At 44.8% G+C, this 12,251-nt stretch overlaps 1 protein-coding gene across 1 annotated transcript in view; it reads left to right on the top strand.

Annotated features, from left to right (window-relative positions):
* The window catches only part of LOC145352303 (peroxisomal N(1)-acetyl-spermine/spermidine oxidase-like), a 35,899-nt gene extending 24,784 nt beyond the window's left edge, over positions 1-11,115 (top strand). Inside the window, exons 5-8 of the mRNA XM_080202056.1 lie at positions 1,648-1,900; positions 3,410-3,522; positions 6,705-6,868; positions 10,960-11,115. Coding sequence (XP_080058182.1) covers positions 1,648-1,900; positions 3,410-3,522; positions 6,705-6,868; positions 10,960-11,115 — 686 coding nt within the window. The remainder of the gene's footprint in view (positions 1-1,647; positions 1,901-3,409; positions 3,523-6,704; positions 6,869-10,959) is intronic.
* The last annotated feature ends 1,136 nt before the right edge of the window (positions 11,116-12,251 follow it).

The raw sequence follows: 12,251 nt of genomic DNA, 5'->3' as shown, positions 1-12,251 counted from the left end.
TTTCTAAAATACAATCTATTAAATATCTTTTTCATAAGTTCAGTTCATTAAAGCATGGTGAAAAGTGGAAACAAGCCTCCCGCTCACTCACTGTGGCACAGTGGTTAGCACTGCTGCCTCATAGCATCAGGGGCCCAGGTTCAATTCCCGTCTTGGAACACCATCTGTAAGTAGTCTGCACATTCTCCCCAAGTCTGCGTGGGTTTCCTCCGGGTGCTCCGGTTTCCTCCCACTGTCTGATAGGCGTGCTGGTTAGTTGTACTGGCCATGCTAAATTCACCCTCAGTATACCCGAACAGGTGTCAGAGTGTGGCGACTGGGAGATTTTCACAGTAACTTCCTTGCAGTATTAACGTAAGCCTACTTGTGACACTAATAAATAAACTTAAACATTGTTTGTAATTGTCTGAATTGAAGGCTATAGACAAGGAGCAGCACAGTAGCACAGTGGTTAGCACTGCTGCCTCACAGCGCCAGGGACTGGGTTTGATTCCCGGCTCGGGTCACTGTTTGCGTGGAGTTTGCACTTTCTCCCTGTGTCTGAATGGGATTTGTCCCACATTCTGAAAGATGCGCTGGTTAGGTGCATTGGCCATGCTAAATTCCCCTTCAGTGTACCCGAACAGGCATCGGACTGTGGCAACTAGGGGATTTTCACAATAACTTCATTACAGTATTAAGCCTCCATGTGACTAATAAATAAGCTTTACTTTTACTTTAGGTAAGGATTCTTAATTTGCAATTCTAATTTCTTCCATTCGATAGGCGAAATTACGTGGCGAAAAACTGCAGCAGGCGACGGTGCAGAGAGACCTCGGGGTCCTTGTGCATGAGTCGCAAAAACCCAGCCTGCAGGTGCAGCAGGTGGTCAGGAAGGCGAATGGGATGCTTGCCTTCATAGCGAGGGGGATTGAATATAAAAGTAGGGGGTCTTGCTGCAGCTGTATAGGGCATTGGTGAGGCCGCAGCTGGAGTACTGTGTGCAGTTTTGGTCGCCGCACTTACGCAAGAATATTTTGGCCTTGGAGGGAGTGCAGAGGAGGTTTACTAGGCTGATACTGGAGTTGAGGGGGTTGAGCTATGAGGAAAGGCTAAATAAACTAGGCTTGTACTCGTGAGAGTTTAGAAGAATGAGGGGAGATCTCATTGAGACATATAAGATGATGAATGGGATAGATAAGATAGAGGTGGAGAGACTCTTCCCGCTCAGAAAGGACGGTAGGACTAGGGGGCACAGCCTCAAGATAAAGGGGGGGCGGTTTAGAACGGAGTTGAGGAGGAACTTCTTCACTCAAAGGGTGGTGAATCTCTGGAATTCTCTGCCTGTTGAAGTGGTGGAGGCTACCTCGCTAAATATTTTTAAGACGCGGGTTGATGGGTTTTTGATAAGCGAGGGGATTAAGGGTTATGGGGAGAGGGCGGGAATGTGGAACTGAGCCACGACAGATCAGCCATGATCTTATTGAATGGCGGGGCAGGCTCAAAGGGCTAGATGGCCTACTCCTGCTCCTATTTCTTATGTTCTTATGTAGAAAGGAAGATAATTTTTTTAGATAGAAAATCTAAAAGAGCTCTGATTATTCTATATAAAAAAAACCAGCTTCTGAAATGACAAGCAGGTCATTAAGATTTGAATTTGTTCATTAGGTTACCTGAAAAGAGAAGCAGAGGCATTGTTTCATCCGAACCTTCCAGAGGAGAAGTTGCATGCGATCGAAAACATGGGCTTTGGCACGACAAATAAGATTTACCTGGAGTACGAGGTGCCATTTTGGGAGAAGTCAGAACGTTGGATTGGATTAGCCTGGGAGGACGAAACTCCATTTTCTGGTCTGAAACCAAACCTAGCTGAGTGGTGGCGACGTATCAATTTGGTTGATGTACTCCACCCAGTAGAGAGGTATTGAACAGTAAGGGAACAGTTGAAAATGTGATAACCGTCTATATAAATACTATCTTTTTCTCTCCCTTTTTCTCTCCCTCGTGATATTGACAGAGTAAGTCTCCTAAAGATAAGGAGGCTAACACAGCTGAAGAATAGCTTTGAGGAGAAAAAATCCACAAGGTTTAAAGGAATCAAGGGATATGGAGGGAAGGCTGGATCAGGATGTTGAATTTGATCATCAAATCATGGAATCCTACATGCAAAAAGAGGCCATTTGGCCTATTGAGTCTGCACCAGCCACAATCCCATTCAGGTCTCATCTCTATAACCCAATGCATTTACCCTAGCTAGTCCCCTGACACTCATTATAGCATACTCACCTAGAATCATAGAATCCTACAGTGCAGAAGGAGGCCATGCGACCCAATGAGTCAGCATCAACCACAGTCCCACCTAGGCCTCATTCCCATAGCCCAATGCATTTACCATAGCTAGTTCCCCTAACACTGGGGGCAATTTAGCATGGCCAATCCACCTAACCCCCACATCTTTGGACTGTGGGAAGAAACCGGAGCACCCAGAGGAAACCCACGCAGACATGAGAAGAACATGCAAGCTTCACACAGGCAGCAACCCGAGGCTGCAATTGGACCCAAGTCCCTGGCGCTGTGAGGCAGCAGTACTAATCAATACCATTATGGCCAAGTCCAAAAGATGTGCGCGGTTACGCTGATTGGCCATGCTGAGAAATTGCCCCTTAGTGTCTGTAGGTTAGAGGGATTAGTGGGTATAATATGTAGGGATATGGGGGTAGGGCCTGGGTGGGATTGTGTTCGGTGCAGACTTGATGGGCCAAAGGGCTTCTTTCTGCACTGTAGGATTCTATGATTCTATGGTATCATGACTAGACTATTAATCCAGAAACCCAACTAATGTTCTGGGGACCTGGGTTCAAATTCTGCCTTGGCTGATGGTGGAATTTGAGTTCAATGAAAAATATCGGGAATTAAGAATCTACTGATGACCATGAAACCATTGTCGATTGTCGGAAAAGCCTATTTGGTTCACTAATGTCCTTTAGGGAAGGAAATCTGCCATCCTTACCCAATCTGGTCTACATGTGACTCCAGAGTCACAGCAATTTGATTGACTCTCACTGCCCCCGGGCAACTAGGGATGGGCATACATACTGGCCAGACACACCCATGTCTCACAAATGAATTTAAAAAATCACAGTTAAATTGATGATTCCTGCCTATTTGTCTTGATACACAGTAGAGGAGGCAGTAGAGGAGACAGAGACAGAGACAGTGAGAATGGAGAATTTTGGCTCTCAGCCAAGTCTCCATTCATAGCAATGGGACTGGATAATCCCAGCCGGGGATGGGGTCAGAGAATCCCAGCCAGAATTAGGTCAACGTCTCTCAATTAGACCTCAAACTGTAAAAGTTTATCCTTGGCAAGTATGGTGGATGTCCAACATGTGTTATTTAGTAGTGACTGAAGCTTGAATCTGTTTGATAGGTATGGGCACATCCTTTTGATCTGGATCTCAGGGAAGGAAGCAGAGTTTGTGGAAACTCTCAGTGAAGATGAACTAACATCAAACATCACGAGGATCCTAAGGCAATTCACGGGTAAGAATTATTGGGCTAAGCCCATTGACTCTGTGCTCACAGCACTAAGTGGGGGGTTAAGGGACACTGTTGCATTGATTATTTGTCCATTGTTCATTTAGATTACATCTACTTACCAGGAACATGAGATTGGTGAATCTCTCCTCATCTGTCCTATAATGATATTATAACATACATTGTACAATCACGCACAGAAGCACTCTCTTGATTTAGGTTAGGCCATTCGAGTCTGCACTGACCACAATCCCACTCAGGCCCTATTCCCATAGCCCCAAATATTTACCCTGCTAATCCCCTGACACTAAGATCAATTTAGCATGGCACATCTTCGGACTGTGGAAGAAACTGGAGCACCCAGAGGAAGCCTGCATTGACATGGGGAGAATGTGCAGACTCCACACAGACAGTGACCCGAGGCCAGAAACAAACCCAAGTCCCTGGGACTATGAGGCAGCAGTGCTAACCACTGTGACACCAGGATGAGACCCCGACTAGATGCAGAAATACAGCAGACTTTAATATCGTTGCAACCAGAGCCCTGAACTCTCGGTAAGAGACATCCCTGCAGAGAAAGGCCATTATGGAATTCCTGTTGTGTGCCTTTTACATTCTGTCCCATTGGAACATATCTTCCTGGAGGTCATGTATGATGTTCATTAACCATGAGCAGCTCTGACGAAAGGTCATCCAGACTCGAAACTTTGGCTCTATTCTCTCCCCACAGATGCTGTCAGACCTGCTGAGGTTTTCTAACATTTTCTGTTTTTTATTTCAGATTCCAGCTTCCACAGTATTTTGCTTCTAATGTATTCTATGGTGTTATGTAGTTGGGGCAGCATGGAGACACAATGGTTAGCACTGCTGCCTCACAGCGCCAGGGACCCGGGTTTGATTCTGACCTCAGGTGACTGTGTAGAGTTTGCACATTCTACCCGTGCCTGCGTGGGTTTCTTCCGGGTGCTCCGGTTTCCTCTCATAGTGTGAAGATGTGCGGGTTAAGTGGATTAGCTATGCTAAGTTGCCCCTAAGTGTCAGGGGGGTGAGCAGGGGAAACATGCAGGGTTATAGGAATAGGGCCTCGGTAGGGTTATGGTCAGAGCAGTCTTGATTGGCCAAATGGCCTCCTTCCGCACTGTAGGGATTCTATGATAATTCTGGTTTCGATAGGTCTAGGGTACACGTCCTGATTAGCTGTTAATGTACAGAGGCCAGATCTGCTTAATAATCATATGCATCCAATATCAATTTCCAGGCACTTGCAGCCTGGAACTGTAACCCCACCTCTCAACACTCCGAGTTTCGAGACAGTCCTGACTATGCTTATTTCGCTTCTTTTGCTGCATAACTGTACTTTAAATCAATTGGTCTTTGTTTGAACATCTCCAAGTTAAACCTCACTCTGCAAGGGGACCCAGGTTTTGGCAGCAAGATATGTATTCCTATTAATTCTGCTATCTAGCCCTGGGCAGCACGGTGGCAGCGCCGGGGACCTGGATTCAATTCCGGCCTTGGGTAGCTCTCTCCGTGGAGTTTGCACGTTCTCCCCTTCCTTCTGAACACGTCGTAATATGTTGCTCAGTATCATACGCAATTTTTCTGTTAGAAAGACTTCAGAGCAATTTCGACCAATCTCTACCTGGGCACTGTCTCTGCTTTTCGCTTTCCAAACTAAAATGTTTTGAGACAATATTCCGCAAGTAGAACGCTGTGAGAGGAGAGGTGATCAAAGTGTAAGCCTTTGTACGCCATACGTTATAATCTACGTCATTAAAATGAGGAACATCCAACAAATTACCCGCAGCGTCTCATAGAATCCTAGAAACCCTACAGTGCAGAAAGAGGCCATTTGGCCCATCAAGTCCACAATCCCACCCAGGCCCTACCCCTATATCCCTACATATTTACCCGTTAATCCCTCTAACTTACGCATCTCAGGACACTAAGGGGCAATTTTAGCAAAGCCAATCAACCTAACCTGCACATCTTTGGACTGTGGAAGGAAACCCATGCAGACACAGGGAGAATGTGCAAACTCCACACAGACAGTGACCCAAGCCGGGAATCGAACCTAGGTCCCTGGAGCTGTGAAGCAGCAGTGCTAACCACTGTGCTACCGTGCCGCTGTCCAAAAAAAATGCTGCTTTTGAAAAATATCTCCTCTAACAAATCACAAATACATTCTGTTGGGTCCCAACCTGAAAATAACAGGGCTTTGAATAGAAAATACTTCCCTGGATTTTCTTTTTTAATATATATTGGTTTTAGAGTTGGAGAGATCTCATTGTTGATTGGCTACACGTTGTTGGGGCGATTCTCCCAGTCCACTGTGCTGCTCTATCAGGGCAACGGGCTGAGTGGCATCAGCAGGGGCTAGTTTACAGGCTTCCAGCTGGATGTCACAGGCTCTGTGCATCTCCGGCACTAAGATTTTTTTGCGTAATTTTTTCCGAGCCCGCTAACATCTCTCCCACCTGCCTCCAACCACTCGCTGTGTGAGGACATTTATTTATTCTCACATCACATCTGCTATTTTTCCAAATCACTTCGAATCTGTGCCCTCACCTTTTACCAGGGGGGAACAGTTTCTTCCTGTTTACTCTGTCCAGCTCCCTCATGGCTTTGAACATCTCTATCAACTCTCCAAGGAGAACAGTCCCAACCTCGTCAACCTGTCCTCATAACTGAGGTTTCTCATTCCTGGAATCATTCTTGTAAACCTCTTCTGCACTCTCTGCAATGAATTCACATCCTACCTGTAGTGCGGCGCCCAGAACTGTACACAATTCTATACTTTCATCAACTTGCATTGTAAAACAATTAACAAAGTTTATTTATTAGTCACAAGTAGGCTTACATTAACAGCACAATGAAGTTACTCTGAAAATCCCTTAGTCACCACATTCCAGCACTGTTTGGGTACACTCACTGAGGGAGAATTTACTCAGCCAATGCACCTAACCAGCATGTCTTTCAGACTGTGGGAGGAAACCGGAGCACCCGGAGGAAACCCCTGCAGACACGGGGAGAATGTGCAAACTCCGCACAACACTGACCCAAGCCAGGAATCAAACCCAGACGCCATGAGGCAGCAGTGCTAACCACTGTGTGACTGTGCCATCCGTAACAGTTGCATAACCTCCCATCTCTATTAGTTTATTAACAACCCTTGGTTTTGTTTCTAGGCAAACCTGTGCCACAGCCTAAAAATGTATTTGTGACGAAGTGGTTCAGTAACACTTACACGCGGGGCTCCTACTCCCATATATCCATCAATTCAACTGGAGATATGATTGACAAACTGGCTGAGCCTTTACCACAGGCAAGAGGGGATGGACATCTTAGCAAGGTAAGCAAAATATCATAATGTTGAAAGACAGGCTTCATGTCACACAGAGGCAGCATTTCCCTTTTGTAAAGGGGGGGACAGAGGAGTCAAATTAAGTTTTAAGAATAAATATTTTTAATGCCAACACTAGGTACAGGAACTGTACTTAAGATCAATTTTGATAAGGTGAACGGTTCTTGGGGTTTTTTGACTGTGTTAAATTCTTTACTACTGAGGGATATCCTCAAGAACTCACGTCACAGACAGGAATCAGGGAACACTGATATTTATTGCAGTTTTACTCACTCCACCCTCCAAACCAGTAACTGCCCTCTTACAACAGCTCCCGAGCAGACCACCCCGCACTTAGGGTCACTTGACCCATTCCCTTAAAGGGGCTAACATACATAACAGACTATGATGCATTTAACTGGATGAACCAAATACGTACCCTAGTTAAATGACAAGGTGTAAACAACAAGAAGGCTAGGATGGGTGCATATTTTGCAATGTTCAATTTGTGCCCCAACACTGATGTTCCACAAGACTATGTTCTCAGCCCCTTACTATACTCCTTACACACTTATGACTGTGTGGCCAAATTCTGCTCCAACTCCATTTTCAACTTTACTGATGACACCACTGTAATGGGTCAGGTCTCAAACAATGACAAGACAGGGTATAGGAAAGAGATAGAGAATCTGATTTGACTTGATTGATTATTGTCACATGCATTAGCATACAGTGAAAAGTATTGCTTCTTGCGTGCTCTGCAGACAAAGCATATTGTTCATAGAGAAGAAAAGGAGAGGGTGCAGAACGCAAAAAAGTTAGAATGAAGTTTTAGAAGAATAGAATGAAAGTAAAAATAGAATTAGAAGGTACACTGGGCACAGCTTGCAAGAAATCGCCTCGCTCCACCACCATCTTGAGGATTCTGGTAAACTGGTGCAATGACAATAATCTCTCCCTCAAGGTCAGTAAGATGAAAGAGATAGTCATTGACTTCAGGAAGCCTAGTGAAGGACATGTCCCTGTCTATATCAATGGGGACGAAGTAGAAATGTTTGAGAGCTTCAAGTTTCTAGGTGTCCAGGTCACCAACAACCAGTCCTGGTCTGTCCTTGCCAATGCTATAGTCAAGAAATCCCACCAATGCCTTTACTTTCTCAGGAGGTTAAGGAAGTTTGGCATATCTGCTACGACTCTCAGCAATTTTTACAGATGCACCATAGAAAGCATTCTTTCTGGTTGTATCACAGCTTGGTATGGCTCCTGCTCTGCCTAAGACTGCAAGAAACTACGAAGGATTCTGAACATAGCCCAGTTCATCACGCAAACCAACCTCCCGTCCATTGATTCTGTCTACACTTCCTGCTGCCTCGGAAAAGCAGCCAGCATAATCAAAGATCTCATGCACACTTTTTTCCACTTCCAAAAAAATACAAGAGTCTGAGATCATGTACCAGCCAACTCAAGAACAGTTTCTTCCCTGCCACTGTCAGATTTTTGAATGGATCTACCTTATATTAAACTGATCTTTCTCTACAGCCCAGCTATGACTGTAATATTATATTCTGCACCCTCTCCTTTCCTTCTCTTCTATGTACTCTGTGAACAGTATGCTTTGTCTGCATAGTGTGCAAGAAACAATACTTTTCACTGTATCCCTCTACAGGTGGTAATAAATTAAATCAAATCTTAGGTCTTGAGCAGTTTGGAAACAACAGACTAGCAGCAAAGATTCCCTGTGGCAATATATTTGCCTCTGAAGATGCGAGTGCAACTTGTGTCTTAGACAGCTTAAAGTGATTATGATTTAATACCCTCAATACATAACACCTAATGAACTGGTTAATTAAATTACATTAAAGTCACACTCTGCAGTATTTCATACTGTTATTAATATATTTAAATAAACAGAATAAGGACTCACAAAGTGCTGTCAATAGGAATTTAGTGAACAGGTTCTGTTGCAAGCAAATTTTTCATTAAGGAAAATATTGGTATAAGGCTTTCCATGGATTTAGATAACCAAGTGAAGTGTGATTCCAAAAGTTACTTCTGCGAGTTGGAGCTAAAAAGAACTTAATTTCTCTCACCGGGAATGTCCTGGAGGATTTTCACAATCAGTTTATAGCATCATAGAATCCCTACAGTGCAGAAGGAGACCACTCAGCCCATCAAGTCTGCACTGATCACAATCCCACCCAAGCCCTAACCCCACAGCCCCAAGCATTTAACCCTAACTACTCGTCCTGACACTAAAGGGCAATTTAGCATGCTAATCCACCTAACCGGTACATCTTTGGAGTGTGGGAGGAAACTGGAGCACCCGGAGGAAACCCACACAGATAAGGGGAGAATGTGCAACCTCCACACTTACAGTGACCCAACAGGAAATCAATTTATTAGTGTCATAAGGAGGCTTACATTAACACTGCAATTAAGTTACTGTGAAATTCCCCTAGTTGCCACAGTCCAGCTCCTGTTCAGGTACACTGAGGGAGAATTTAGCATGGCCTATGCACCTATCCAACACATCTTTTGGACTGTGGGAGGAAACTAGAGGACCTGGAGGAAACCCACGCAGACATAGGGAGAACTTGCAGACTCCGCACAGTGACCCAAGCCAGGAATCGAATCAGGTCCCCGGTGCAGTGAGGCCTTTCCCCATTGCACCTTGGCGAAGCCTGCCCCAAGCTTGGGAGCGCCCCATACTGAGGGAATGTCGCACTATTTAAGTGCTATTTTTTGGGTGAGACTGTCCTTTTCATTGAATTCCTCCAGTGCAGAAGGAGGACATTTGGCCCATCGAGCACAATCCCACATAGGCCCCATCCTTGTAGCCCCATGTATTTACCCTGCCGGTCCCCCGACACTAAGGGACAATTTATCACGGCCAATCCACCTAACCCGCACATCTTTGGCCTGAGGGAGGAAACCAGAGCACCTGGAGGAAACCCACACAGACACGGGAACAACTTGCAAAAATCCATACAGACAGTCATCCAAGGATGGAATTGAACCTGGGTCCCTGGCACCATGAGGCGGCAGCAGCACTAACCACTGTGACACCATGTCAATGACAAGATTGAGATAAAAGATCATATGGTACAATTCAAAGAAGAGCAAGAGATTTTCCCCTTGTGCCTTGCCCTCCAAGTAATATCACAAAATCAGATTATCTGGTTATGCATTTCAGTGCTAGATGTAAGACCTCGTAGTATGTGAATTTGCTGTATGCAAATGTACTGATATGTTTGCTCTTGTACAAGTGCGACAATTCTCCAGAAATATTTATTTAGCTATAAAGCATATTGGGGCATGCTGAGTTTGTGAAAATTCTTTATAAGTTGTAAATGTAAAATGTAATTAAGAAGGCATATGGCATAGTTCCCTTTGTTGGCTGGGACATTGAGTACAAAAGTTGTCAAATCATACTGCAGCTATATAAAACCTTGTTAAGGCCGCATTTGGAATATTACGTGCAGTACTGCTCACCACACTACTTCCACAAGACATGGAAGTTTTGAAGAGAGCACAAAGAAGATTCACCAGGATGTTGCCTGGTCTCAGGGGCTATGAGGAGAGGTTGAATAAACTAGGATTGCTTTCATTGGAAAGATGGAGGCTGAGGGGAGATTTGATAGAGGTCTACAAAATTATGAGAGGCATAGACAGACTGGATAATCAGAGGTTTTTCCTAGGGTGGAAGTGTCAATTTCAGGGAGCCCAAGATTCAAGGTGAGAGGGGGAAAGTTTAAAGGAGATGTGCGGGGCAGGTTTTTCGCACAGAGAGTGGTGGGTGTCTGGAATGCACTGCCAGAAGAGGTGGTGGAAGCAGGCACAGTAGCAACATTTAAGAGGCATCTAGATGGGTACATGAATAGGGAGGGAACAGATGGATACAGACCAAGTAAAGGCAGAAGGGTTTTTTTTTGTTTAGTTAGGGCATCATGATCAGTGCAGGCTTGGAGGGCCGAAGACCATGCTCCTGTGTCGCACTTTTCTTTGTTTTAAGTTCCTTCTTTCTTTGGTGAGCGATGATTTTGCACCTTTATGAACTGTTCATTTCCCACAGATTACTCTAACCATTTCTCTGATTCCAGATGTTGCAGGTACTATTCGCTGGAGAGGCAACACATCGGAGCTACCACAGCACCACCCATGGAGCGCTGCTGTCTGGGTGGAGAGAGGCAGATCGACTGATTAATCATTACTCCATCAGTGAGGAAGGACATCAACAAACAAGAGGAGTAGCTTAAATGTATCCATGTATAATGTGTCAGAACATATTTCATTCGTTAATATGGCAAATTAAGTTAACTTTTCGTCATTTCCATTTTAATTTTGACCAGGCTTCCACCAGAAGAACTGATCAGTTTGATTCAGTGTTCCTGAAGGAAAGTGTTTATTTAATGTTAAATTAAAGCTTGGCAAATGTTTAGGGCATTTACACAGGATTATTCTTCTTCTCGGAACAATTGCAAACCACTCAGATTGCCCCCTCACACACTTTATTTCATGGAGCACACATTCTAACCAAACATAAATTGTCTATCTAACAACAGTGTTTGTTATTGAGTAAACTCCAACAGTACTGTGCTGACAAACAAACAGATTGTGCACACACTTCTCTGTATCTCCAATAGCCTGTAAATTGCTTAAGGCATACTCAGTTCAAGGGAAGCTGAAAATAGGCGGCATAGTGATTAGGACTGCCGCCTGCAGTGCCAAGGACCCGGGTTCAATTCTAGCCTCAGGTCACTGTCTGTGTGGAGTTTGCACATTCTCCCCATGTCAGGTTTCCTCCCCCAGTCCAAAGATTGAAACATAGGAGCAGGAGGAGGTCATTTGGCCCTTCGAGCCTGGCTCCACCATTCATTACAACCATGGCTGATCGTCCAACTCAGTAGCCTAATCCTATTATTTTCCCCATAACCTTTGATCCTATTCGCCCCAAGTGCTATATCCAGCCGCTTCTTGAATACATTCAATGTTTTGGCATCAACTACTTCCTGTGGTAATGAATTCCACAGACTCACTACTCATTGGGTGGGGGAATGCCTCCTCACCTCCGTCCTGAATGGTCTATCCTGAATCCTCAGACTGTGGCCCCTGGTTCTGAACTCCCCCACCATCGGGAATATCCTCCCTGCATTTACCCTGTCTATTCCTGTTAGAATTTTATAACTCTCTATGAGATCCCCCCCTCATTCGCCTGAACTCCAGTGAAAACAATCCTAACTTAGTCAACCTCCTCACATATCAGTTCCGCCATCCCCAGATGCAGCCTGGTAAACCTTCGCTGCACTCACTCGAGACCAAGAACGTCCTTCCTCAGAAAAGGAGACCAAGGCCGCATACAATACTCTAGGTGTGTGGGTTAGGTGGATTAGCC

Source organism: Carcharhinus amblyrhynchos, chromosome 14 (genome assembly GCF_965287045.1).
Source record: "Carcharhinus amblyrhynchos chromosome 14, sCarAmb.v2.hapA, whole genome shotgun sequence".
Classification (NCBI taxonomy): Eukaryota; Metazoa; Chordata; class Chondrichthyes; order Carcharhiniformes; family Carcharhinidae; genus Carcharhinus; species Carcharhinus amblyrhynchos.
This window is presented reverse-complemented; position numbering and strand designations above follow the sequence as displayed.